This window comes from Microcaecilia unicolor, chromosome 12 (genome assembly GCF_901765095.1).
Source record: "Microcaecilia unicolor chromosome 12, aMicUni1.1, whole genome shotgun sequence".
Classification (NCBI taxonomy): Eukaryota; Metazoa; Chordata; class Amphibia; order Gymnophiona; family Siphonopidae; genus Microcaecilia; species Microcaecilia unicolor.
In genome coordinates this window covers 1,741,413-1,764,217 of record NC_044042.1, presented here as the reverse complement: position 1 = coordinate 1,764,217, position 22,805 = coordinate 1,741,413, and the positions used below count along the sequence as shown (strand labels likewise).

General features: G+C 45.3%; 1 protein-coding gene across 4 annotated transcripts in view; it reads right to left on the bottom strand.

The window, feature by feature from the left end:
• The window catches only part of FOXP4 (forkhead box P4), a 104,292-nt gene that overhangs the window by 38,066 nt on the left and 43,421 nt on the right, over positions 1-22,805 (bottom strand). For 2 of the 4 annotated variants that reach the window (XM_030220767.1, XM_030220770.1), the window contains 2 exons: positions 17,651-17,837; positions 1,102-1,191 (listed from right to left, as the gene is read on the bottom strand). In XM_030220767.1, coding sequence (XP_030076627.1) covers positions 1,102-1,191; positions 17,651-17,821 — 261 coding nt within the window. In that variant the 5' untranslated portion in view covers positions 17,822-17,837. Of the gene's footprint in view, positions 1-1,101; positions 1,192-17,650; positions 17,838-18,127; positions 18,150-18,178; positions 18,198-22,805 lie in introns of those variants that run through there. The other 2 variants (XM_030220769.1, XM_030220768.1) reach the window with 2 other exon arrangements.

Below are 22,805 nucleotides of genomic sequence, written 5' to 3'. Positions count from 1 at the left end.
AAATCAGGCATGGACGTTGTTTCAAAATACCATCAAGGAAGATCAGATGTATTCCACGTGTTAACAAAGGTGGAAAGAAAAGCAAGCGACAGCCAGAATAGTTAAAAGGTGAAGTGAAAGAGGCTATTAGAGCCAAAAGAGCATCCTTCAAATAATGGAAAAAGGATCCGAATGAAGAAAAAAAATTAACATAAGCAGTGTCAAGCTAAATGCAAAGCACTGATACAGAGACTATACAGAAGGCTAAAAGAGACTATGAAGAAAAACTTGCCGTGGAGACAAAAACTCATAGTAACACCTTTTTCAGGTATATCAGAAGCAGAAAGACTGTGAGTGAATCCGTGGGACTATTAGATCATGAAGGAGCAAAAGGGACACTCAGGGAGGACAAGGCCATAACGGAGAAATTGAATGAATTATTTGCTTCATTCTTTATAGAAGAAGATGTAAGAGATCTACCTGTACCAGAAACGGTTTTCAAGGGTGACGATGCAGAAAAACTGAAAGAAATGCCAGTGAACCTGGAAGACACTCTGAGCCAAATCGACAAGTTAAAGAGTAGTAAATCACCTGGACCAGATGGCATGCATTCAAGGGTACTGAAAGAACTCAAACATGAAATTGCTGATCTGCTGTTAGTGATCTGTAACCTGTCGTTAAAATCGTCCTAGTATGTGAAGATTGGAGGGTGGCCAATGTAGCACCGATTTTTTTAAAAGGGTTCCAGGGTTGATCCAGGGAATTACAGACCAATAAAAGCTTGACTTAGATTGTGAGCCCTCTAGGGACAGAGAAAGTACCTGCATATAATGTGTACAGTGCTGCCCTCTAAGGACAGAGAAAGTACCTGCATATAATGTGTACAGCGCTGCCCTCTGGGGACAGAGAAAGTACCTGCATATAATGTGTACAGTGCTGTGTACGTCTAGTGGCGCTAGAGAAATGATTAGTACTAGTAGTAGTAGGAAGAGTCATTACATCCTCAATAGCCTGCCCGCAGAAGGGCCTCATGGATGGACACCCTCCCCTTTACGTTTCAGTGTATGAAACACCAGTAACCCTAGAGTACTATGAAAGAAAAGAGAGACCAACTCCTCTTACCTGAACAGCTTGTGCCTTTGTCTCATTACTGCTGGGAGAGTTCAGTCCTGTGGCCTGTTGCAGAAGAAACTGTCTTGCAGCCTGTAGAGCCTGAAAGAGAGGGCGGGGGGAGAGGTGGAGGTGAACTATGCAGTTACGATATATCTACCTTTATCTAGGGCGGAGGTTCTCAACTCAGTCCTTGGGACACAACTAAACAGAAAGGTTTTCAGGATACCCAACAATGAGTATGTATATGATAGAAGAAGTGCATGTAAATCTTTCTCACACATATTGACTGGCTAGATGTGTCCCGAGGACCGGATTGAGAACTCCTGATTTAGGAAGGATAGGTTCTAAGAAAGTAACAAGCAGACAGCAGGGGGTGCTGTTGAGCAACTTGGCTTGTAGTGAACCAGAAAAGGAGCAGCCTCTGAGCCCCTTACGTTCCTACCCGTAACCTCCGCTCTCAAGACAAATCCCTCCTCTCAGTACCCTTCTTCACCACCGCCAACTCTAGGCTCCGCCCTTTCTGCCTCGCCTCACCCCATGCTTGGAATAAACTCCCTGAGCCCATACGCCAGGCCCCCTCCCTGCCCATCTTCAAATCCTTGCTCAAAGCCCACCTCTTCAATGTCGCCTTCGGCACCTAACCATTGTACCTCTATTCAGGAAATCTAGACTGCCCCAACTTGACATTTCGTCCTTTAGATTGTAAGCTCCTTTGAGCAGGGACTGTCCTTCATTGTTAAACTGTACAGCGCTGCGTAACCCTAGTAGCGCTCTAGAAATGTTAAGTAGTAGTAGTAGGTCTGGTTTAAAGTGCTGCCACCTATGGGCAGCACCCAGTACTCTTTTTTCCTGCTGGCAATTATGTGAAGTGCCAGGTCTCTAACCCAACTTCTCTGTCCTTGGCACTGATCACAAATCCACCCACACCAAACACTACCCAACATCACGGGCACAGCTGCATTTTGGAGGAGGGGAGAGGGACAAGGAGAGGGGTCAGGAAACAGCACGTAATGAAGCCATCCCCCCTCCTCCCCATGTCAGGGGCAAAACAGAGGTAAAGAACCGTGAATAAAAATGTCTGATGCCTTTGCAGGCCCAACCTCAAAGCTCTTTTCCTATTTTTTTTGAACATTTTTAAACAACATAGTAATTGTAGTGCTGTCTGCAAGGCAGGTTTTTATTACACGGAGGAAAGAAGAGGAAAGGTCAGGGAGCGAGAGGGAGCCCAGCTTGGCAGCTCTGCAAACAGCATGTGGGCTTCTCAGAGCTTTCAACACCAGAGCTGTAAATCACTGGACAGACTTCTATCTCCCACCCCAGCCTGAGAGCAGCTCTCAGGGCGTGGCAGAAAGAAAGGCCTGCTCACTCATATGAACAGCAACCAGTAACAAAGAAAGGTATTCAGCTTTAGGAATGTGCCCCAAAATACATACACACAGCTGGGCCTGGGCATTCTCTGTTTCTGTGTACAAAACCATACCTAACCCTCCTGCAGCTGCTGAACAGGCCATGTCACTCCCTAGTCCCAAGGCCACTCTGGAGCCAGCATACAGGGTCCTTGGCTGGGTTCCTCCCCCCCCCATACTGGGACAGACCAAAGGTCCATCAAGACCAGTATCCTACAGTGGCCAATCCAAGTATCTGGCGAGATCCCAGAACAGTAAAACAGATTTTATGCTGCTCATCCTAGAAATAAGCGGTGGATTTTCCCAAATCCATCTTAATAACGACTTACGGACTTTTCTTTTAGAAAACTATACAAACCTTTTTTTAAACCCTGTTAAGCTAACTGCTTTTATCACATTATCTGGCAACAAATTTGAGAATTTAATTCCATGTCGAGTGAAAAAATATTTTCTTAAATGGTCAAAGTAAACTTGATGAGCTGGTGGCACTCCTAAAAAAAATAAAAGCGGGATCCAAAGTAGTGATTAAATTCCAAAAAGATTGAACATATGAACATTGCTACCACATATGTGCTGTGTCTCCTACAGCATTACAACCTCTTACACCGCAATAAATCCATAAATGGCAAGCACAGTCTTCTCCTTTATGTTGGAAAGATAAGAGGAATATACAATTTTCAGTTGTGTATTGACGAAGGCTAATGAAATTGACGAATGAAAGTAGTAGGACCATATTGAAGTCCAAAAAGTGTCAACTGATTTTTCACCTATAATTTCTTCCCAGAAATCCATGTAGCGAAAGCGTTGCGGTGTAAGAGTCAGACATATACTTCTAAAAAGGCGCAAAATTATGTTTTTTAAGGGAGAGGCGTTTGAATATAACTTCTCATGCAGTTGTACTGAGTGGGTTATTTGTCCTATAGGAACAATGGAAGGAAGGTGTATTTGAAAGTACTGGAAGAGTGCGCATTTTAATTTAACTGTATGAAAATGTCAGAAATGGTCCATAACTGATTAAATATCAATAAACTGGCTAAAACGAATCAGAACACCCAATGTTCTTAAATGAGAATTAGCTAGCAGGGGTACGACTGGAGTAAAAAAGGGGAGATTTAAGCTTTAGAAGGCAACCTTTCCTCCAACTGAGAGGAACTGAAGGCAAGATTAGGAAGCCCAGAAGACCAAGTTTGCGTTGCACAAAAATGGAGGGATTCTCTAGTCCCCTCTAAGCAGTTTTGGCTCAGGTGGCTGTCCAAAAATGAGGACGTTATAATGCCTTTGTATGGAAAATGGAAAAACTGGTTTGACTTCAAAAACACAAACGGTGGAAATACCTCACTTGTGGTTCTGTTTGTCAGATCATTTATAAATATATTAAATAGCAGCGATCCCTGTGGCAACTCCACTATTCACCCTCCTCCTCCACCTTCCTCACTTTCCCTCCATTCCTCGAAGCCAGACAGATAACTTGAACATTTTAGACCTCTTTCTGTTTAAACTTACTTCCCGACTACTTCTTAAGTACCGATAATACTTATTATTTCTAGGGTTTTATTTCAGATTTAGTGGATTGAGATGGAGTTCCAGTTTGGCTTTTTCTTTTTTGTTTTCTTTCTTTGCCTAGATATAGTTTTTCATTTTCTTTCCTTATTGCTATTGCAGCTGAGTTGTATTTCTCAAGTGTGGCTTTTATATTGCTGTTTTACTGATGTATTTTTATTTTCCTGCATTGTCCCTATTACCTTTATAATAATAAAAGTATTTGAAAGGGCGAAGGGCGACGAAAATGATAGTGGGGATGGGACGACTTTCCTATGAAGAGAGGCTGAGAAGGCTAGGGCTTTTCAGCTTGGAGAAGAGACGGCTGAGGGGAGATATGATAGAAGTGTATAAAATAATGAGTGGAATGGATCGGGTGGATGTGAAGCGACTGTTCACGCTATCCAAAAATACTAGGACTAGAGGGCATGAGTTGAAGCTACAGTGTGGTAAATTTAAAACGAATCGGAGAAAATTTTTCTTCACCCAACGTGTAATTAGACTCTGGAATTCGTTGCCGGAGAACGTGGTACGGGCGGTTAGCTTGACGGAGTTTAAAAAGGGGTTAGATAGATTCCTAAAGGACAAGTCCATAGACCGCTATTAAATGGACTTGGAAAAATTCCGCATTTTTAGGTATAACTTGTCTGGAATGTTTTTACGTTTGGGGAGCGTGCCAGGTGCCCTTGACCTGGACTGGCCACTGTCGGTGACAGGATGCTGGGCTAGATGGACCTTTGGTCTTTCCCAGTATGGCACTACTTATGTACTTAAATATAAAAAAGAAATATTTTCTCTTTATTTTCTGTTTTAAAATTACTACTTACTAGTTTCATCACATGTCCCCTAGGCCTGGTATTTTTGGAAAGCGTAAACAGACACTTCACATCTACCTGTTCCACTCCACTCATTATTTTATAGACCTCTATCATATCTCCTCTGAGCCGCATTTTCTCCAAGCTGAAGAGCCCTAGCCGCTTTAGCCTTTCCTCATAGGGAAGTTGTCCCATCCCCTTTATCATTTTCATCGCCCTTCTCTGCACCTTTTCTAATTCCACTATATATTTTTTTAGATGCAGTGACCAGAACTGAACACAATATTCAAGGTGCGGTCGCACCATGGACCGATACAAAGGCATTATAACGTCCTCACTTTTGTTTTCCATTCCTTTCTTAATAATACCTAACATTTAATTTGCTTCTTAGCTGCCGCACACTGAACAGAGGGTCTCAACGTATCATCAACGACAACACCTAGATCATTTTCCTGGTCGCGACACCTACTGGCTCGTGTAGAACATGTCTGTAGGGTTCCAATGGGGGGGGAAAAAAACCCTTGTGGCAATATATAAGACTTAAGAGAACTGGACAGCTAGAATCTGCCCGTCAGGAAGCAGAACGGCTTATTAAAAAAAAACAACTTAATGTCTGAGCATTGGCAGAGGAGCCAGCGAGATGCATCCTGGGGAAATGCCACTCCTTCATCAACATGGCGCGTGGGATGCTTCTGCATGATGAGGGAAGAGAAGGATCTCTCAACATTTAGTCAGGATGTGTCTTCATTTGGAAGGACACCACAAGTATCAAGAACATTTTCCTTGTTGTTTCATGTTGTTTTTAAGCTGAAATGACTGGAAAGAAAACAAAATTGTGTTAGCTTCCTATTTGAGCAATGCGACACACTATTGACAACACACCCTGCCCCTCAAAGAAAGAAATGTTTTCAATTCAGAATAGACTGAAAAATGCCATAAACGACATGGGAGAGTAAATCAAGAATACGAACCTGTTTCGCCCTCCCCCACTCCTCTAGTTTTACAGCTTTTATGAGGGAGGGGTTGAATGAAAGGGCTACAAAAAATCACAGCATGAAAGTGAGGGGTGGTGGGGAAGGAGAGGGGATGGCAGAAACAGAGAGAACAATAATTTTGGGGTTTTAGACACAGAGAACTTTGTGGCTGGTCAGAATCCCCAGTTCAACTACTCAACGTCTCTATCCAGCCCTGGCTTTCAGGGGTTCAGGACCCTTGTCCTTGGGATGCTGAAAACATCCCCCCAGTTTACAAAGACTCCGGAGAGTGCAAGGTCTTTGAATTACTTAAACTAGGAGATTGTAAGCGTCAAGCAAAATTCAGCAGCTGGATCTCGTGCTGAAATGTGCAAAGATGAAGATAAGCACTGTGAGAACTGGGAATGGAGCAGGAGGACACAGTGCCAGCGCAACACAGGGCAGTAGGCACTGGGCTAGGAAGGCTGTATGACGGGCTGCAGCAGAGGGACATGGGGCAAGAGGACACAGTGCTAGTGTGGCACAGGATGGCATAGGGGCAGGGAGTATGACGGGCTGCAGAAGGAGGACACAGTGCCAGCACAACACAGGGCAGTAGGGCACAGCACAGGAAGCCAATATGACGGGCTGCAGCAGAAGGACACGGGGCAAGAGGGCACAGTGCTAGTGTGGCACAGGATGGCATAGGGGCAGGGAGTATGACGGGCTGCTGCAGGAAGGCACAGGGCCAGGAAGGCAGTATGACAGTCTGGCAGTGTGCCAAGTGTACTCGAAGGCTGAGTGCCAGGCTGGCACAGGATACAGAGTAGGAGGGCTCAGTGCCAGGCTGGCACAGGACTGTGCATGAGGGCTCAGTGCTAAGAAGGTAACAAGGAGTGAGAAGCAGCAGATAGTTCATAGGAGGTTGAAGGTGTTGAGGAAGCTTGCTCAGCTCTTCCCACACCCAAGAATCTCCTTCTGGAGGATTTAATTTACTCCCTGCTGGCTCCCTTACTTTGTTGTTCTCTGAAGCACGAAATTACAAGATTTACAGCACAAAAAATGATATGACCTTCAATCTCGCACAGTGGAGACCTTATGATAGCCACACGGCCAGCTTCACAGCCCTCCCTCCAGCCCCCAGCAGGTACCCAGCCACTCACAGAAGCTAAAGCAATTTCTGCAGTGGAAGTAAATCCCTTGAGGTAACCCATCCTTCTGTTCCAGAAGCTTGGGCAGAGACACCAAGAAGCAACAACCAATATCCAGTTACCAGTACTGGCGAGTCACCACATGCAGCAGAAAGACAGGCAGGCGCCTCAGGCCCTGAACCCACCAGGGACCCTTCACTGTTGCTGCTGTCCTCTCTCAGAAGGAGAAGTTCTTGCCACTCTTTAGAGTTCTGGCAGTTAGTATCGGGTTGATTTCAGACAGCGGATATTTGACCATCAGTAGAACACAAAACGGTTTGACAGAGTTCTGCACTTCCTCCCATAATTCATGGCTCGATACCCTGGGGAGAGGTAAGAGGAGAATTTCAAAGAGGAGTGGGTTTCCGGATGCCATGGAAGAGCTGTAACAGTGACAGTTTTGTAGGCGCATGGCAGCAAGTGCCTGTGGGTTTAGGAACAGGTGAGGCTGCTAAGTCTAAGAGAGACGGGGGGGGGGGGGGGGACAGCAGTATTCTGGGGAGAGACCTCAGACACGTGTCGGCCCCCAATAATCAGAAGGGGGACACTGAAAACAAACCTGCGCCTGCCCCTGAGAAACATTTCAGCTGGATTTAATCACGTCGCTCAGAAGTCATCTTACAGAAATCAGAGAGGGGAATTGATGAACAGAAAGTAAACATTTTCCTTCATAAAAAGACAAGCTAGACTTGGCAACACCCTTTCATTTTCCCAAATCCTAAGGATTAAGGCCTACACACTGCAGTGAAACAGCGTGAGTGAAACAATTCACCACGACGGCATTATGAACAGATAGCAGGATGAGTTCACAAGCCAAGACCATTCATCACATCGCATGCAGTCTGGACCTTCTGTATGAACATCGGGTTGCTTTTGTGAGTTACAAATACATAAGAACGTAAGTGTTGACATACTGAGATAGACAAAGTCCACCAAGCCCAGTATCCTGTTTCCAAAAGTGGCCAATCCAGGTCACAACAAGTACCTGGCAAGATCCCAAAAGAGAAGAAAACAGATTTTATGCTGCTTATCCTAGAAATAAGCAGTGGATCTTCCCAGGTCCATCTTAATAATGGCTTATGGACTTCTCTTTCAGGAAATTATCCAGACTCTTTTTAAACCCTGCTAAGCTAACTGCTTTTAACACATATTCTGGCAACGAATTCCAGAGTTTAAAATACACGCTGAGTGAAGAAATAAGTTCTCCAATTTGTTTTAAATTTACTACTTTGTAGCTTCATTGCATGCCCCCTAGTCCTAGTATTTTTGGAAACAGTAAACAAGAGATTCACGTCTACCCATTCCACTCCAATCGGTATTTCACAGACCTCTCCCCTCAGTCGTCTTTTCTCCAAGCTGAAGAGCCCTAGCCGCTTCAGCCTTTCTTCATAAGGAAGTCGTCCCATTCCCTTTATCGTTTTTGTTGCCCTTCTCTGTACCTTTTCTAATTCCATTATATCTTTTTTGAGATGCGGTGACCAGAATTGAACACAATATTCGAGGTGCGGTCGCACCATGGAGCAATACATTGAAGAGGCTGGCTGGGCTGGTTGGCTGGGTTCACATCCGGCTCTGCAACTTAGATTAAATAACTACATTTTCTATTTATTTATAACCCAAACTTTTACTGACTTCTGCTCAGTCTGTGTTGAGGCACCAGTCCTCAATTTTACTCGGAATTTCTTCCATTTATTTTTGGCTGGAGAAAGGAAAATTTATCTCCCCTAAATAACTCTCCTCATGCTCTGAGACTGGAGCTGGATCCTTATTTACATCTATCCTTCCTCTGGGACAATAAAGAAAAAGCCTACAGCAACCTGCATCAATTGGACCATCCAAGGATATCAGAACCAGCAACTCTAAAGTTCATACCTGCAATCCGTGAGTTCAAAATTTATTTTAACTACATATAACTCTGAATCTTTTAGATTCCTTAAAACTAAAGGAAACCTATGCACTGTCTCCACGAATTTCACATAGAAGTGCTAAGTGCAGCCATTTGTTTCTCTATTTGATGGAAGACTTTAATCTCACAGGCCTGGTCTGAATTTACAACTTTTAAAGGTCTGTTCTTTCAGCTATTAAAGCCTTAACCCTGCATTGCCAACTAGGAAGACTGCTGATCTACAGGGTGTACGCCAAAGAGTGGATTGCAGCGCCACCCAGTGAAATTTTGCCTAACTAGCTTCTAAACAAACAGACAAAGTAAACACTGGGCCTTCAGGATTGAGAAAAATGCAGTCCTTTATTTATGATGAAAACCCGACACGGGCCGTGTTTCGGCGTACAAACGCCTGCATCAGGGGTCTAACATAAAAAATACATAAACATATATCATTAAAAACATATCATTAAAAATGTATAATATATAATACAATAAAACAGGACCAACATCAAAATCAAGATGCATATGCATGCTTACATAAACATACATACACATGTACATTTAAAAAAAGTCATTTAAAACCAGAACATAATTATCATGGTTAAAAGAATATAGACCAATCATCATATATACTATCCTATGTACACATACATACACATATACATAAGTACATAAGTACATAAGTAGTGCCATACTGGGAAAGACCAAAGGTCCATCTAGCCCAGCATCCTGTCACCGACAGTGGCCAATCCTGGTCAAGGGCACCTGGCACGCTCCCCAAACATAAAAACATTCCAGACAAGTTATACCTAAAAATGCGGAATTTTTCCAAGTCCATTTAATAGCGGTCTATGGACTTGTCCTTTAGGAATCTATCTAACCCCTTTTTAAACTCCGTCAAGCTAACCGCCCGTACCACGTTCTCCGGCAACGAATTCCAGAGTCTAATTACATATAAGAGGAAGATATATATATATATATTATCTATATTTTGAAGCTTGTGAATAAGTATGTGTAAATGAGGACGTGTATAGGGAGATAGATATATGTAGATATATATATATATAGATGAATGGTTAATATTTCTCAGGCCATGATGATGATGTTTCATATTTTATTATCTCTTATATGTATATGTGTATGTATGTGTACATAGGATAGTATATATGATGATTGGTCTATATTCTTTTAACCACGATAATTATGTTCTGGTTTTAAATGACTTTTTTTTAATGTACATGTGTATGTATGTTTATGTAAGCATGCATATGCATCTTGATTTTGATGTTGGTCCTGTTTTATTGTATTATATATTATACATTTTTAATGATATGTTTATGTATTTTTTACGTTAGACCCCTGATGCAGGCGTTTGAACGCCGAAACACGGCCCGTGTCGGGTTTTCATCATAAATAAAGGACTGCATTTTTCTCAATCCTGAAGGCCCAGTGTTTACTTTGTCTGTTTGTTTGGTTGCTTTTGTATGCTGTTTTCCCTCTTTTTTGTGACTGCCTAACTAGCTTCTGACACAAAAATGTGTCATGCAAGCATCCCAGTGGTGTGTGGGAGAGGAAACCATAACCCTCACAAACCAAAGAGAAGGCAAACGTGCAAGAGGTCAAACACCTACATAACAGTACTTAAAAGATCACCTCATTGTCACACCAAAGCTACCCACAGCACCCCCAGACCACCCTTGGGAACTATAGGACTGGTGAATGCCAGATCAGTTGCAAAGAAATCCTCAGTGATCCTAGATGCCATAAATGAACAGCATCTTGACATCCTAGGAATAAATGAAACCTGGCTAGATGAAAGTGGGGGGTTACCACTGGCTGAACTATGCCCAACAGGTTTCAACATCCAACATGAACCAAGACAAGGAAGACAGGGTGGAGGGGTAGCAGTCTTGATTTGGGACACAATCAAACTGCGCAGAATATCCATTCCCCAGCTACATGGATCAGAATCTCTTTTAATCCAACTTGAAGAGGAGAAGCCAATCTGGCTACTCATGGTATACAGAGCACCTCATAACAACACATTATCTGTGCAAGAACTCCTGATTACTCAAGTGTCCCTGAATTACCCTAGGTTGGCGATCATGGGAGACTTCAATCTACACATCAAAACCTCAGATACCACCATAGCTGCCTTTCTGGACATAATGACAGCACTAGGATTTACACAAGGTGATCAATTCTCCAACCCATGAAAAGGGTCACATACTAGACCTGGTATTCTACAAAGGGTGGATATCCCAGAATTCTGGGATAACAGAATTGAAATAACATCTCTATCATGGTCAGACCATTTTCTAATTAAATTCTCCCTAAATGACCACCTGAAACAAATGGCACCTCCCAGAGTTTGGAAGGAGATCAGAGACAAAAAAAATGTGACCGCTGAGAATTTCCTAGAGGCCTTGGACTATCCACATGTAGATGAAAAGACAACACTGTCAGAACAAGTTGACATCTGGAATACACACTTAGCCAAGACCTTTGAGGAAACAGCACCACTTAAAAAGGTCTTATGCCCCACTCACAAACGCTCACCTTGGTTCTCTCCAGAACTTCGGATCCTTAAATGCGAAGGACGAAAACTGGAAAGGAGATGGCGCAAATCTCACCTGGATGAAGACAGGCTAAACTGCAGGAAGCACATAGCAAAGCACAGCCAAGCCTTAACAGCAACCAAAAAAACAGTATTTCTCTCAATGCATTGCACAGGCTGCCAATTCAACCAAGCAGCTGTTCAGTATAGTAAACAGCCTACTGCAACCCCCACAACAGAACCAGCCTGCCCAGTCTAAACTGAACTGCAATGATTTTGCTGCATACTTTGCCAACAAAATTAAAAGTCTTCGCCAGGATTCACTGGCAATCCCACCCAGTCCCCAACCGGTCAACCAGGAGTGCACAAACTCGCCCCCTCCTGACAGAGACGGATGGCACACTTTCAACCCAATGACAGAGGAGAGCCTTGACAAAATCCTAAGAGTCCTTCGACCAACTACCTGCTCCCTCTATCCCTGCCCATCAAAGATAGTGCAGCAGACAAGTATGGGCCTTATAGAAGGCGCCACAAAAATTGTGAACACCTCTCTTTCTAATGGGCAATTACCAACAGCATTAAAAAGGGCAGTGGTTCGCCCTCTGCTGAAGAAAAACAACCTTGACCAGGACAAACTTGAAAGTTACAGGCCAGTATCCAACATCCCGTTTCTAGGGAAACTCATAGAACAAGCAGTCTGTGTTCAACTTAATGAATGGCTAGAAAAGAGTAACTGGCTAGATCCATGTCAATCTGGATTCAGACCCAGCTATGGAACAGAAATCCCTGCTAGATCTTCACAGAAATCGAGACAAGGGATTTGCGAGACAAGGGATTTGCCTTGATGTTAGTACTGCTAGATTTCTCAGCAGCTTTTGACACTGTAGATCATGATATCTTGCTAGCACGACTGACAGAAACAGGTGTCAATGGAACAGTACTTGCCTGGTTCAGATCCTATCTATCAGACAGGCAACAATCCATAATGTCTGGCAACAATTCATCACCACCATGGACACTGACCTGCGGGGTAACACAAGGATCGATACTGTCACTTATTCTGTTCAATGTCTACCTCAAAACACTAGCTGAGCTGATTCGGTCAATGGCCACTCAGTTCTACATCTATGCGGATGATATGCAGCTACTCACACCCATTGAACCTGACTTACCTACAGCCTTGAATAAACTGATCACTTGTCTAACATCAATTCAAGAATGGGCTAAACACAACAAACTTTGCCTGAACCCAAGTAAAACCGAGCTTCTCTGGGTCCCTAACACAAGTGAATATGTACCTGACATCAAAATCCCTTTTGGGAAATATGAACTCCCCCTCAAATCACAAGTCAGGAACCTTGGAATACAGTTAGATTCAACACTTACTCTGATTCCCCAAATCCAAGCAACCTTCAAGAGCTGTTTCTACTATTTGTGACAGCTATGCTGCCTCTCTCCTTTCATCGAGAAGGTAAATCTTATCCCAGTTGTGCATGCCATGGTAACATCAAGACTGGATTACTGCAATGCACTATACAATGGTCTGACTACAAAGGGCCTGCACCAGCTCCAGTTGATTCAGAATGCAGCAGCAAGACTCATAGAAGGTTGCAAGCGTCGTGACCATATCACATCACTTTTGCAAAAACTTCATTGGCTACCAGTACAATACAGGACTAAATTTAAAACTCTGTCTGATCTTCAAGGCCCTGAAAGGAAATGGCCCCGAGTATCTGAAGAATAGGATGATCCTCCACACACCGCCAAGGACACTAAGGTTCTCCCAAGGACTTTCACTAACCACACCCTCTCCAAAAGACATTACACAATGTGATACCCGCAAGCGAGCCCTCTCCGGAGTAGCCTCCACACTGTGAAATGCATTGCCTGAAAGTTGTGTTAAGCGGAGCCTATCTCTACTTCAGGAAACAGGTGAAAGCTTGGCTCTTCAACCAAGCTTTTAACGGAAGAAGTAACTAACTTGATAGTCTCACTCACACACACAAGAATTGACTCGGGCTGCACATACTGCAGCGGGACATGTTTATCCACTCCTACCCTAGCTGAGATAATATTTAACCATCTCTCTGACCTCATGTGCAACTTTCTTCAAATCAATCGCCTTACTTTCTAATTCTTCCTACTTTCTTACTCATCTATATGTTACAACTTTGCCTTACCCTTCACTACCAATTATAATGTTCTATTAGGTATTGTGTTGTCATTGTAAGCAGTATACCATGCCATACTTTGTATTGTTACTTGAATATTTTTACTGCTGTAATTGCCTATTGCTCATGTTTGATCTATTCTTACTGTACACTGCCTTGAGTGAATTTTTTCAAAAAGGCGGTAATTAAATCCTAATAAATAAAATAAATAAATACAAAGGCATTATAACATCCTCATTTTTGTTTTCCATTCCTTTCCTAATAATACCTAACATTCTATTTGCTTTCTTAGCTGCAGCAGCACACTGAGCAGAAGGTATCAGCGTATCATCAACGACGACACCTAGATCCCTTTCTTGGTCCGTGACTCCTAACGTGGAACCTTGCATGACGTAGCTATAATTCGGGTTCCTCTTTCTCACATGCATCTCTTTGCAGTTGCTCATATTAAACGTCATCTGCCATTAGGAAGCCCAGTCTCCCAGTCTCGTAAGGTCCTCTTGAAATTTTACTTTGTGTCATCAGCAAATTTAACTACCTCACTAGTTACTCCCATCTCCAATGTTCCTGCCGGTTTTTCCCAATGTCAGAGTAACTTCTGTGCAGAGTTTGTACAGCAACTGTGAGACAGGCTAAAACGTTAATACAGCACTTTGGAGAGCTCTGAAAGCAGTAGCGGGTGCCGAGAGCCGGCCTGGCCTTCCTTTGAATAGGTTGTGCCACTGCCTTAACTCGTCTTCAAATCTTCCCCTCACATGTGCAGATGGTGACACTGCTTCCCTTTATCCAATATGACCCCAATTTAACACTTCTATATGTCTGTGGATGAAGAAGATGAAAACAAACTTATAGACCTCCCCTTCCCCCCCCTTCAGTTGCAGTCGGCACAGTGCCTGGGAGTCCACGAGCGAGTCTCACATCTGCCAGGACTCTACATCATGTGGAATCTTTGGGGTCAATGTTCAAAGCAATTTAAATGGCCAGAAGAGGCTCCTGGCCGTTTAAAATCACTTGTCCTGGGCTAATTGTGGATATGGAAAGGAGTGACACTGAATATCCCCTCAAACCCCCTAAGCCGAAATTGGCTAGTCTGAGAATAGATACAAATCCCACGGGACAAGGCTTCCACGTGGCAGCAGAACAAATAGTGTAAACAGTGGAGCTTTCACTGCCGGTGTCATGGGGGAAGTGAACGCCATTTTGTAAGTTACTTGGCCCCCTGAGGAAGCTCAATCATAGAGTGAAACGGTGAGCCCCGTTGGGCAAATTTAAAGCTAAGTAACATTATTTAGACTACTCAATTTCTATGTAATATTGAAAATCAGTCACAACCTACTTATATTCATTCACAGTGGAGGTTTCTGACCAGTGATAAGAACGGAGTCCTAGAAATGCGGGCACTGATTACACTTTTTGATCTGCTGCCACACGGTGACTACGGAGGTCTTTTTCTCCACTTTACTAACTTGGTATCACGTGTAAACGAATACATTTATGGTGATTAAGTTAGTTTTGATTATTTCAGCTCATTTCTAGTAGTCTGAGAATAGTCCAGCAGTGGAAAGTTAGGCGATTAGTGGCTAAGTAACCACATGAAATTAGAATATAAATTTTTTTAAAAGTCTGTCCTAATTTTATGCAGCAAGTTAACCGGGCACCGGTCTGGATATCACCTGGATAACCTGTGGAATGGAAGAGTGGCCACAGCACCAGTCTTGACATCCAGAGGTGGCTGGTTCAAATCCCACTGCTGCTCCTTGTGATCTTGGGAAGTCAGGTACAAACTATACTGTGAGTCCTCCAGGGACGGAGAAATACCCAGCGTACCTGAATGTAACTCCTGAAAAATCTAAATAAATAAAACTTCTGGGGTCGAGGCGGTGATACCCAGATATTCAATTCTGAGAGCTGCACGTGCCCTGTTACTGAATGTCCAGGGTTAGTTCATCCCACAGCGGTTAGCGGCTTGCCAGCTGCTGAGCGCTGTGGGCTGATCATCCCACTGTTTTGGGTTTTTTTTCCATTTTATTTCTTCTTCTCTTTCAATTTTGATTTTACTGCAAACTGCCTTCTTGCAACACATTGAAAATAGGTCAGGCAAATATCTAAATAAACTTAAAAAAAAAAAGTTTCCAGGCTAACAGGAAGCCCACCCAGGAGAGAGGCAGATCCTATGAATGTCACGCTGGGCAGTTACAGAGTGGAGGTCCCAAACGAGGGGGTGGGGGTGGGTCGCAGTCCACAGTTCTATTTTAACTTATGGCTTCCAAACACGGTTATAGCTAGCTCTGTTTTTGTGTGTAAAAACTGGATGCGAATAAGATTAAAACTTGTAATAATAATTTTTTTTTTTTTAATGACAAAATGTATATTAAACAGAGCTTTTTAAAAGTCTATAAATAATCCTACACCTATTTCTTTATATAAAGCTGCCTGCTGGAAAAAGAATGCAGATTATTTTTACATCAGCCTCATAAAAATGACACGCCAGCGCTGCAAATTTAAACGTGTTAAAGCAAAATGAACGGCGCTGCAGAGAGCCTTTGAAAGTATGGACAGCCATAATCAGTCCCAGACAAACCCCACATAATCAGAACCAACTGGGGATTCAGATGGAAAAGAAAGCCATGACCTCTCTCTGCGGCTGGGAAAACCTCTCTTTTCTCCAAACTCTGCTAATAAAAAGCAGAAAGATCAGCCAGCACGGCTTCAGACCCTCGCCCTCCCTTTCATCCTGAAAACAAATTCTTCCTAACAGATCACCCCGCAGCTGCAGAGCGAGTGGGCTGGAATCCAAGTCTGGCTGTATTTCGGAGCGACCCTTTGCCGCCATCCAAGGTATCCCAAGCCACACATTACTCCATCAGTGCCTTGGAGGGGTCAGAAATTTCCCCATCACACGATTCTTCCCAAGCCAAACAATAAAAATCCTGTTAAAGTCACCAGTGTGCGAAGGCTGTGCTTGAAATCACCCTCACTCACCCGTGACGAGGCTGGAAGTTTTTCTGCATTGCCAGAGCAACCACGGTGGCCGTTCCAGATGCTTTAGTAATGCAGAGCTTCCACTTCCAGTGACCCCCAACCACAGCACTGAATCCAGGAGGGTTTTTGCTAATCACCAAAGCCCGGGTCAGGAAGTGGGACAGGGTATGCCTGGAAAAGAAAGCAGTGCCCAGCCCTTCAGAACCTCCTACAAGAGTTGTCCCAAACCCTGGCACTAGATCTAAACCAGCAAGACTCGCATTTTAAGCTCAATTTGTTTGAAGCTCTGCTCAGTAGTAAGGGAACCTCCATCAGAGAGATTCCACTTCTGAGAAAGAGACTCCACCCTCCAGAAAAAAAGATGATGATCAATAACGCTCTCCCCACTTCACCAGACCATGGCTGGGAGCCTTGGTCCATCCCAGGGGAAAGGGATGCTGAGGCCTGGCCTTGCCATTAGGCAAATTAAGCATCTATGTAGGGTGGCAAAAAAAAAAATTGGGGGGGGGGGGGGGGGAGGGGCAGTACCAGAATGGGAGGCAGCCTCCTCCTCTTTCCTTCCCCTGGTGGGACTATTGATGCCACCCTTTTTCCTCCAAGGCCTGCACACAACCTTTATGCACAGGCCCGGGGTTCAAGTTCTGCTGTGTCACACGTCCTCTAACAGAAAGTCTGCACTAAACGGAGGTAGAGCGCACAAGCACTTGAGTGCGGGGCCCGAGCTTAATACTCAGTCTTCTTGTAGCTTCAAGCTGGGAGGAGGAAGGAGGCCAAGAGAAGAGGACCAATAGTAGGAAGACGCTGGACACGGAGGGGGAAAAATTGACACGATAAACTTTGGGATTAAAACAGGAAAATACATGAGTGCAGAGCCCAGTAAATTACTATATAAGAACTTCTGATGATATTTTGAAGCTGTCAAGTTAAATAAAACGTTTTAAAGTATCCACCAAGAGTCAGGAAAACAGGTGAAAGATTCACTAGGGAAGGACATGGGAGGCACAAGTTGGCAACAAGGTCAGGGTTTACAGGTCAAGGTCATGGGCCATTTTATTTTTACCTGTTGCTGCTGGAGGTGCAGAAATTCCACTGAAGTCATTTCACCATTTGTTTCATCACTGGCTCCTCCTTCTCGTCCACTAGCTCCATTTGATTGGTTAGCAAGACTACTAACCCCATTTTGATTGGCTGGAGCTGATCGGATAGTGTCTGATGCAGATTCAACCATCATGACGTGTTAAAGGGACCTGGAGGAGAAGGAAATCAAGTCTAACTGTTCATACAGGGAAGGGAGATACACATTTGCTGACCACTTAGGCACCTGTGGCCCAACCTACACACCACTAGCCACACTGTGGCCAGACGTCCAACCACACCTTCAGCTTTCTTCCTCCATTCCTCACAATAAGGTTTAGTCAGGCTCTGAGACACGGACACCCCTCACCATGGAGAGCCCCTCCTCCTGTGACAGAAACATCCCCCCTTTAACCACCAGCTCTCAACAGAGAAATCACCATACATATATATCCATACACACCTAGAGTTCAATGCAAGGTGGGATTCTCTCTAGAAAAGGCAGTCTTCTTACCAGGAAACATTCACCCCATTGCTCAGGCAAGGCTGTCCCACTACATCCTGTCATTTCAGGAGAAATTCTGACCCCCCCCCCCCCCCCCCAATCTTTCCTACATTAAGGGATGATAGAAGATGCACATAGGTTACCACCCTGGTTCTGAAAAAGTGGGAAAGGCAGGAAGCAGCAGCTGGGGGGAGGGAAAGAGAGAAGCACAAAAGCAGATATGGGGGGGGGGGGGGGAAGAGAGAAGCAGGAAGGAAGATAAGGGGGAGGGAAATAGAGAAACAGGAAGGCAGAGCGAGAGAGACGGGTAGAGCAGAGAGAGGTGGAGGTGGGGGGGGGGGAGAGAGAGAGAAAGAGGCAGAGTGGGGGGGGAGAATAAAGCAGGAAGGCACAGTAGGGGGAGAGAGAGAGTGAGGGAGGCAAAGCAGAGGGAGAGAGAGGGACGGAGGCAGAGCGAGGAGGCAGGTTGGGGAGGGGAGAGAGAGGGGGAGGCAGAGCGGAGGGAGAGAGAGAGAGGGGGGAGCTAAAGGGAGGGAGGCAGAGCAGGGAGAGAGAGCTAAAGGGAGGGAGGCAGAGCAGGGAGAGAGAGAGAGGGAGGGAGGCAGAGCGGGGGGGGAGAGAGAGAGAGGGAGGGAGGCAGAGCGGGGGGGAGAGAGATAAAGGGAGGGAGGCAGAGCGGGGGGGAGAGAGCTAAAGGGAGGGAGGCAGAGCAGGGGGAGAGAGCTAAAGGGAGGGAGGCAGAGCAGGGGGAGAGAGCTAAAGGGAGGGAGGCAGAGCAGGGGGAGAGAGCTAAAGGGAGGGAGGCAGAGCAGGGGGAGAGAGCTAAAGGGAGGGAGGCAGAGCAGGGTGAGAGAGCTAAAGGGAGTGAGGCAGAGCAGGGGGGAAGAGCTAAAGGGGGGGGAGGCAGAGCAGGGGGAGAGAGCTAAAGGAGGGAGGCAGAGCAGGGGGAGAGAGCTAAGGGAGGGAGGCAGAGCAGGGGGAGAGAGCTAAAGGGAGGGAGGCAGAGCAGGGGGAGAGAGAGCTAAAGGGAGGGAGGCAGAGCGGGGAGAGAGAGCTAAAGGGAGGGAGGCAGAGCGGGGGGAGAGAGCTAAAGGGAGGGAGGCAGAGCAGGGGGAGAGAGCTAAAGGGAGGGAGGCAGAGCAGGGGGAGAGAGCTAAAGGGAGGGAGGCAGAGCAGGGGGAGAGAGCTAAAGGAGGGAGGCAGAGCAGGTGGAGAGAGCTAAAGGGAGGGGAGGCAAGAGCAGGGGGAGAGAGCTAAAGGGAGGGAGGCAGAGCAAGGGAGAGAGAGCTAAAGGGAGGAGGCAGAGCAGGGATGAGAGAGAGAAGGGTAGGGAGGCAGAGCGGGACTGAAGAGATGAAGGGAAAGGAGGGGAGGTAGAGCGGGGGGGAGAGAGAGAGAAAGGGAGGGAGGCAGAGCGGGGGGGAGAGAGAGAAAGGGAGGGAGGCAGAGCGGGGGGGGAGAGAGAGAAAGGGAGGGAGGCAGAGCAGGGGGAGAGAGATAAAGGGAGGGAGGCAGAGCAGGGGGAGAGAGATAAATGGAGGGAGGCAGAGCAGGGGGAGAGATAGAAACAGGAAGGCAGAGTGGGGAGGGAGAGAGAGAGAGGGAGGCAGAGTGGGGAGGGAAAGAGAGAGAGGGAGGGAGGCAGAGTGGGGGGAGAGAGATAGAAGCAGGAAGGAGAGTGGGGAGAGAGAGGGGGAGGGGCGATGGGGAGCTGCTGTGTTAGGGGAGGGGAGGGGAGGGAAGGGGTGGGGAAGCTGTTCCTTGCGTTAGGGGAGGGGAGGGGGTGATGGGTTGCTGCTGTGTGTGTTAGTTAAAATTACCAGTACTGCTCTGCAAATGGACTTTACCCCTGTAACTCCCAACACACAAAGGCAAAAGAACTTCACAAACAGAAACAGGCAAATCAATGCCAAACTCCCTCACCAGGTCCTCTTCAAACTTAGAATGTCTCAAAAATCCTCAAGCAGGAAATCTTTTCTCCTTATATGCAGAGCCACCCCAAAGAGGTACAAAAACAATATTCAGCAATCTTTTATACAGTGAAAGTTAAACAGATAAGAAACTACTTAATTTTAACCAAATAGACATTTAACCAGTTAAGTTGGCACCACAGAATATAACCAGATAAAAGTCCGCCCTGCGATTTGTACAGACTGAATTTACTGCTCAACTGTACCCAGACAGCAGTGAACACTGGCACCATCTAATCAAAGTTTGCCCAGGCACAATTCCAACCCCTCCCACGTTTAACTGGTCTGTGGGCCCAAGGCAGGCAAGGCCTCTGTGTGCTCCCCACTTGTACCCCGATCCTTCCCCCCTCCAGTGGCAACTGAACAATGGCAACGCTTCACTTTTTCATCTGGTACTGGTCCAACCTTGCATGTCACTTTTTCTTCCCATCTCACCCACTCATTGTTACACACAGGCAGCTGCCTGTCTCACCCACCCATCGTTGAATCCCAGGGCAGCTGCCTGGTTCGCCCACCCATGGTTGCACCCCAGGCAGCTGCCTGGCTCGCCCACCCTTCTTTGCACCCCAGGCAGCTGCCTGGCTCACCCGCCCTTCATAACACCCTGAAATCTAGAACCCAATGGTTTTAGCATCAACCTTGGTCTCTAGGTTAGTTACAAGGGCAGAGAAAGCATGACAGAAAGCAAGGAAGATTCAAGCTCGTTTACAGAGGCAGAGAATGGAAAGAGCAAATGGCGAGGGCTGAGATAGAGGCCTGTTATTCTGAAGGACAACCTTGTGAAATGAGTGAGCTCTAACTCCAGCCCAGATCAGGCAGGATAATCGCGGAGGGGACAGAAGAATAGAAAATGCTGAAACATCTCTGGGAAATTCAAGCATTTAGGGTTTTTTCCTCCATTAACCAACATGAACAGAAGAGGAATTGCTTTCACAGTATATTAATCACATGACCCCCATCCTGCTAGTCATTCAGGCTCAAGGTTTACTTTTCTTGCCCACTCCCCAGGGTATGGGTTTAAGTTCACCCTTTCCAGCCCCCTCCTCAAGCCTAGGTCAGGAGCCAGACTCATTCTCCGTTTCCTAAAAATGAACCAAGCTCATTTCATCCCCCAGGTTTTAGCAGTGTGTTGGATATATGCAGAGACAGAGAGAGAAAGTCAAAGAAAATGATGAGGTTATGAGCTGACCACACTGGGGGAATGACCATGTTATCCACCGAAATAGAAGAGAGGGGAAGACGGGAGAGCGATTTAGGGAGAAGATAAGCTCGGGCTTGGCCATGTTCAGCTTCCGATGGCGGTGAGACATCTAGGCAGCAATGTCAGGACAAGCAGGCTGAGACTTGGCCTGGGTTACTGCTGAAATTTCTGGGAATCATCAGCATAAAGAGGAGATCAGAGCACCAAGGGAATGAGAACAGATAGTAAAGAGTTGCCAAGACATAGCCCACAGACAGTGGAAGAGGAACCATCAGAGTATACAATAAAAGTACGACAGGAGAGAAACGAAGAAAACCAAGAAAGAAGAGAGCCCCAAAATCCAAGTGTATCAAGGATTAAGTGATCAACAGTGTCAAAAGCAGCAGATAGATCGAGAAGGATGAGGCTAAAGGCACTTGGATCTGGTCAGTTTACGGCGGCAGCCAAAAAAGTAAACAGGATGCTAGGAATTATTAGGAAAGGGATGGTGAGTAAGACCAAAAATACTATAATGCCTCTGTATCGCTCCATGGTGCAACAGCACATTGAGTATTGCATTCAGTTCTGGTCGCCGTATCTCAAAAAAGATAGAGCGGAATTAGAAAAGGTTCAAAGATGAGCAACCAAAATGATAAAGAGGCTGGAACTCCTTCCATATGAGGAAAGGCTAAAGAGGTTAGGGCTCTTCAGCTTGAAAAAGAGACAGCTGAAGGGAGATATGACTGAGGTTTACAAAATCCTGAGTGGTGTAGAATGGGTAAAAGTGAATCGATTTTTCACACTTTCAAAACGTATAAAGACCAGGGGACACTCAATGAAATTACGTGGAAATACTTTTAAAACAAATGGGAGGAAATATTTTTTCACTCAACGAATAGTTAAGCTCTGAAACTCATTGCCAGAGGATGTAGTAAACAGTGTATCTGGGTTTAAGAAAGGTTTGGACAAGTTGCTGGAGGAAAAGTCCATAGTCTGCTACTGAGGCAGACTCGGGGAAGCCACTACTTGCCCCGGGATTGGTAGCACGGAGTGTTGCTAATTTTTGGGTTTCTGCCAGGTATTTGTGATCTGGATTGGCCACTTTTGGAAACATGATATTGGGCTAGATGGACTATTGGTCTGGCCCAGTATGGCTACTCTTATGTTCTTATGAGGAAAGGAGGGACAGGAGATACAGGGTAAGAGTGCCACGGGAGGAGAAAAGGGTGGCAAAGAGGAAAGAGTGGAGAAGGGAAGAAAGGGAAAAGGTACAAACAGAGAGAAAGCATCCAGCCTCAGCAGCTATGTTCTAAGATAAAGGAAGGCCTTGAAGGGGTCAGTAATTGATGGGTAGGCAATTATATTTTTGAAGAGGGAGGGAGACATGATCTCGGCATTTTAGTGTAAAAATATTTCTGATTCAAGTACGATGCTTGGATTTAATCTTAAAATTTCAAAATAAAAAAATGGATCAAGAACAGATCCT